We start from the raw sequence: 6,145 nt of genomic DNA, 5'->3' as shown, positions 1-6,145 counted from the left end.
AATGTAAAAACTCAGCAACGTATAAGACAATTACGTTCAAATGATGCATTCAAAAAAGAAGAGAATGTAAAAACTCAGCAACGTATTAGACAATTACGTTTAGATGATTCATTCAAAAAAGAAGAGAATGTAAAAACTCAGCAACGTATAAGACAATTGCGTTCGAATGATGCATTTAAAAAAGAAGAAAATGTAAAAACTCAGCAACGTATAAGACAATTGCGTTCGAATGATGCATTTAAAAAAGAAGAAAATGCAAAAACTCAGCAACGTATCAGCCAGTATCGCACTAATCTAAATTTTACAAATGAAGAAAATTGTCAAACTAGATTACGTATACGAAAAATGAGGCAAAATATATTTGTTAGAGAAATTGAAAATAAGAATAACTTATACCGCATAAAACTGCTCAGAAGAAATGCTGATTATACTATTAATTTACGTAAAATAAATTTTATTCGAATTAAACTCTTGCAAAAAAAGTTGCGATACATTAAGCAAGAAATTATGATAATTAGAAAAGTGATCCAAGTTGATCATCATACATTAGATTCTAATTATTATAAGGACATTCAACCTATTAATCAATTGAAGAAGTTATTTCGTCACTATAGATATGTACGACAGGAATTAGGTAAGTATATTAATCGAAATAAAATTCTACAATTTGCACAAAAAACTTGTGAAAAACGTAAAATTCAACGATATAGAAGACTATTACAAAACAAAAAAGTAAGTAAAAACGATTTTTCGAAGCATGAATCCAAAAAAAATGCAGAACGAAATCGTGTTAATCGAGTAAATGATTTTTTTCATTTTCGGAATAATCTGTATAATGATTTGAATCGGAAGAAAAGAGATGGCGATCAATTTGCTAGGCTTCAATTACAGTTCATTGAATTTAGAAAAGAGACTCCTTCATTTGTTTGCTGTTGTTGTGAAGGTTTATTTTTTAAACGTTCTGTTGTTGGGTTAAACAAACAAAAAATTATTAATAACAAAAATGGAGTTGAATTATTACGTCAAATTGTTAATTTTCCATCAGATTATATATGTCTTACGTGTAAAAAAAGTGCATATAATAATAAAGTACACAGCTTATCGACTAGCAATGGTCTTCAATTTGTAAATGTACCTAAAACAATTCAGAAGTTAAATGATCTCGAGGAAAGAATGGTAGCACCAATATTGAATTTTATGCAAATTCGAGCATTGAAACCATATGCCCTAAATCCGCAATTGGGTTTAAAAGGTAGTGTAGTGAATATTTTAATCGAAGTAAATGATATGTTACAAATATTGCCACGAAATTTTAATGATATGCAAACCATTCAAGTAAAATTGAAACGACACATAACCCATAAAAGTGATTACATGTTTGAGACAATTAGACCTGCATTGGTTTGTAAAGCTCTCAAATATCTTATCACTACACCGTTATATCAAAAATATAAGGTTAAAGTAGATGAAAAGTATTTTAAACGTTATGAAAATATCCATTTAAATGAAGAAATAGATTTTATTATTGATTCAGAAGATGTTACTGATATAGCATCAGAAGTTGTAACAGATCATGTTACAACAATTGAACAAAAAAATATCCACAATGAAGTAAATTCGAATACTTTGAGTAATATTCAAGAAATCAAAGAAATTGATTATTTTGATTTTGAACAAATAAATAATGATGAAGTTCTTTTAATTAATAACAATTTAGAAATTACTAACGAATCTACATCGAAAGTTAATATTATAGCACCAGCGCAAGGTAAATGTCCGTTACCGTGGCATTGTATTGATGACTTAGATGAGTTATGTTTTCCAAAAATTTTCGTAGGTCATCAAATGGATTTATCTGGAAAATTAACTCAAAGAAAAATAACTTATACAGAGCGTATTAAGTCAGAAGTAAGACGTTATGACCGTCGATCGTGTATTCCATCTCGAATATTGTTTATGGCGAAGAAAAACTTGGAAAAAAATTGTTTATCAAGTATTAATATATGTTTAAGAAAAACTATGAAACATTTTAATACAAATTTAAAAGCTGAAGATGTATTAAATTCCAATAAAATTAATGAAATTGTTAAGTTTGATGATGGATTTCGCATGTTGAAATGCATAAGATCTTCTCCAGCATATTGGGAACAAAAGAAAAAAGAATTATTAGCTATGATACGCCAATTAGGCAAACCAACATTTTTTTTAACGTTATCCGCTGGTGAAACGCATTGGCCTGAATTACTTCAGACCATCATGAAATATAGCCTGGATGGTCGTACATTAAACTTAAAAGATATATTTGAATTAGATAAAAATACTAAGACTAAATTGATTAGAAATGATCCAGTTTCTTGTGCTAGATATTTTGATCATAAAGTAAGTAAATTCATGTGGTTATTACAACAGCAGAATAGTATTTTTGACAAATATGTTCTTGTTGATAGTTATGAACGCGTAGAGTTTCAACAACGTGGTAGCCCTCATGAACATATTTTATTGTGGTTGAAAGATGCACCTAAATTTGATCAAAATGGTAGCAATGATACACTTATTGATTTTATTGATAGATTTCTTACATGTGAAGACGATGTCAATAACCCATATATAAAATTTCAAATTCACACACATTCACATACTTGTTATAAAGGAAAGCGAGATAAAAAATGTAGATTTCATATACCTTATCCAGTCATGAGAAAAACAATGATTTTAGAGCCGCTTAGTGATAGTGAAATAGTACACAAACCTTATAATGCAATTCATGAATTAATGTGTAAATTTTATAATACGAACGAATTAGTTTCATATGAAGATGTATTGAAAGCATTATATATGACTGAAGATGAATATATTTTAGCAATACGTAGTACTTTGAAACAAAGACGAATTTTTTTAAAAAGAACAAGTGCAGAAATACGTATAAATGCGTATAATAAACATATTTTACAATTATTTGAATCGAATATTGATTTGCAATTTATCCTTGATGAGTATGCTCTTATAAGCTATGTTACAAATTATATTAGTAAAATTGAAGGCGGCTTGTCTAAACTATTGAGAGATGCTGCGCAAGATTGTGATGTTGGAAACAAATCTATAAAAGAAAAACTTCGCACCCTTGCAAATGTATTTTTAAATAGTAATTTAATGTCTGCTCAAGAGGGTGTGTATCATGTTTTATCGATGCAACTATCGAAAAAGAGTCGAAAATCTGTATTTATAAATACGAGCCCAATAGCAGAACGTGTTTTAATGTTGAAATCAGAAAAAGCATTGAAATTGTTAGAAGCAAATTCTACTGAAATTTATATGCCTGATATTTTTGAAAAATATAGTAAAAGAGAATTAAATCTTGATAATATTTGTTTAGCGGATTTCGCAGCTAATTATAATATGAATAAAACAAAAAAATTGAACAGTAATGATGATGAGATTATGGATATCGATAATTGTGATAAAAATAATACAAAACGTCAAAAATCAGCAATTATTAGATATCGAAGGTATAAGCTGGAACAAGATCCAGCAAATTATTATAGAGAGCAAATATTACTATTCTTGCCGTGGAGAAATGAGAAATCAGACATTGAAAATGATAAATATGAATTAATTTATAATGAAAACAAGGAAATTATAATAAAAAATCAAGCAATGTTTTCAATAATTAGTGACAATGAAATTGATTGTGTATTAGAACAAGTTCAAAAAGATAATGATTTTCGGGATGATATTAATGGAAATGACGGATGTGAATCATTTAATGATCAAAATGTCGATCTTTTTCAACAAGCCGGTGATGAAAAAGTAAACAAGCAAAAAATTGATTCATCGGTACAGAAAGTGCGATACACAAGCCCACCTAGAGTATCAAAAGAAAGTTTGTTAGATATGATGAAAACATTAAATACGAAGCAGAGACAAATTGTTATACATGTCTACAATTGTTTTAAAACTGGTAGCACTCCATTCAGAATATTTCTTAGTGGATCAGCTGGTGTTGGTAAAAGTACTGTCATCAATACCTTATTTCAATTGATAACTAACTATTTTGATGAACTACCTGGTGGAGATAATGATCAAATAAGAGTATTATTGTGTGCTCCGTCCGGTAAAGCTGCATTCTTAATCAATGGTGTAACATTGCATTCTGCATTTTCATTACCTTGCAATCAATATGGTGTGAATTTGCCAAAGTTATCTGATAATACGGCAAACAATATACGATATTATTTAGATCATGTTGAATTATTAATTATAGATGAAATTTNGTACGTACGTACGTACGTACGTACGTACATACACACATCATCAAAAAAATTGGCTAGCATGCTACTAATATGTTAAAACGTGGAAATATAATGAAAATTCCGATTTCACTTTTCGACCCAATTACAATAACTTCCTAATGGGAAGTTAAAAATAATTCACTATATTGTAACTTTTGCAGAAGTGACACCCATTCTACACAGAATTGCAGGAAAAAAACCTAATCATATTAATCATAATCCTCAACACAGTCAAAATTCGTCGCGCAATAGCTATAATAATAACCCCAATAAGAAGTCGTTTCCCTCTTCCTCCTACGATCCTGCCAAATTTTGCAACTATTGTAAAAATAAGGGCCATACAATACAATTTAAGAATAAGAATAACAATTCCCAAAATAAAGTGAATCATTTAAACTTGAAAACATCCCTGGAAACGAATACCCTTCTAGAGGATTCAGGAATACAAGCGGCATTCAGCAATGCGTAACTGCCTTCTGTAATTCGAACGAAAATCAAAAAACACTCATTTTTAGCTCAAACAATTCTAAACAAAATTTAACCTTCCTAGTAGATACAGGTGCTACTATATCTCTTATTAAACATACATCCTTAATTCCCTCTAAGACCTACCTTAAAAAGGACGATATTATCACCATCAGCGGTATAAATCCAAACAGCCCTATTACCACAATAGGGTTCACAAATCTTGATCTCTTAGCGGAAGATCTCACACTTAAACCAAAAGTGCACGTCATCAACGCTGCAAAAATTTCAACTTTCGAAGGGATACTAGGAAACGACTTCCTCGAATCGCAACAAACCGAAATCAAATACAAGGAGCAATATGTCAAGATACAGGACAAGAAGCTGTTCTTCAATGGACAATCTCCCTCCAGAACCTCCTATCACGCTACCCTATAGAAGCGAAACGGTCATACAGATCAACGTTATCTATAGGGTAAAAGAAGGCGTGACCCAGGCTACACAATTCGCCGAACACATTTTACTATCTAGTGCCATGGCCACTGTGAATGATAACAAGAAGGCTCTTTGCACGGTCATCAATACCAGCGATTCAGAAGTCACCATTCTGTAACCGTCGGTAGAATTAGAGGAGAACAAACAGCATCACGAAGTTTATGAAGTCCGTTCATCAAACCAAAAGGTACCCCCCAGTCATACAAATAGGTTCGAGCTCCTCGACGAAAATCTGCACCTCGACCACCTTAACAAAGTGGAAAAAACATCGGTACGAAGGATCTGCTACGATTTCCACCATATTTTCTATCTTCCTGGAGATCAGCTAACATCTACCACAGCGGTCACACATCAGATTGCAGTAACAAATACTTCTCCGATATTTACCAAAACCTACAGGTATCCTAAAATCCACGAGGAAGAAGTCAATAAACAAATAAATAAGATGCTGGAGAAAATATCATAGAGCCATCCACATCCCCATGGTCATCTCCCGTGTGGGTCGTCCCCAGGAAGATGGACGCCTCTGGCGAAAAGAAGTGGAGGATCGTCATAAATTACCGCAAACTGAACGAGGTAACAATAGGCGACGCATACCCCCTTCCTAACATCGAAATCATCCTGGATCAACTAGGATAATCCAAGTAATTACAACCCTCGACCTCGCTTCTGGCTTCCATCAAATAAGGATGTCGGAAGAAGATAAAGATAAAACCGCATTCAGCACGCCTTTGGGTCATTACCAGTATAACAGGATGCCTTTCGGACTGAAGAATGCTCCGGTGACCTTTCAAAGGCTTATGAACAACGTTTTAACAGGACTTCAAGGGATAAAATCTTTCGTATATCTGGATGATTTTGTTGTTGTAATTATTATTAATTATTGTTCTAAAATT

The 6,145-nt window shown here is 31.9% G+C and overlaps 2 protein-coding genes across 2 annotated transcripts in view; one reads left to right on the top strand and one right to left on the bottom strand.

Moving 5' to 3' along the window:
* LOC108740496 (serine palmitoyltransferase 1) overlaps window positions 1–1,942 on the bottom strand; it is a 5,644-nt gene extending 3,702 nt beyond the window's left edge. Inside the window, 1 exon segment of the mRNA XM_018474822.2 lies at window positions 1,924–1,942. Within this exon segment, the coding sequence (XP_018330324.2) occupies window positions 1,924–1,942 (19 nt within the window).
* LOC112904472 lies at window positions 1,499–5,367 on the top strand. Its single transcript, XM_025974568.1, has 4 exons — window positions 1,499–2,379; window positions 2,448–4,279; window positions 4,990–5,140; window positions 5,193–5,367. The coding sequence occupies exons 1-4, from the start codon at window positions 2,342–2,344 to the stop codon at window positions 5,365–5,367; spliced, it is 2,196 nt and encodes a 731-aa protein (XP_025830353.1). The 5' UTR covers window positions 1,499–2,341.
* Window positions 5,368–6,145: the final 778 nt, after the last annotated feature.

Source organism: Agrilus planipennis, unplaced genomic scaffold (assembly GCF_000699045.2).
Source record: "Agrilus planipennis isolate EAB-ADULT unplaced genomic scaffold, Apla_2.0 scaffold230, whole genome shotgun sequence".
NCBI classification, from domain to species: domain Eukaryota; kingdom Metazoa; phylum Arthropoda; class Insecta; order Coleoptera; family Buprestidae; genus Agrilus; species Agrilus planipennis.
This window is presented reverse-complemented; position numbering and strand designations above follow the sequence as displayed.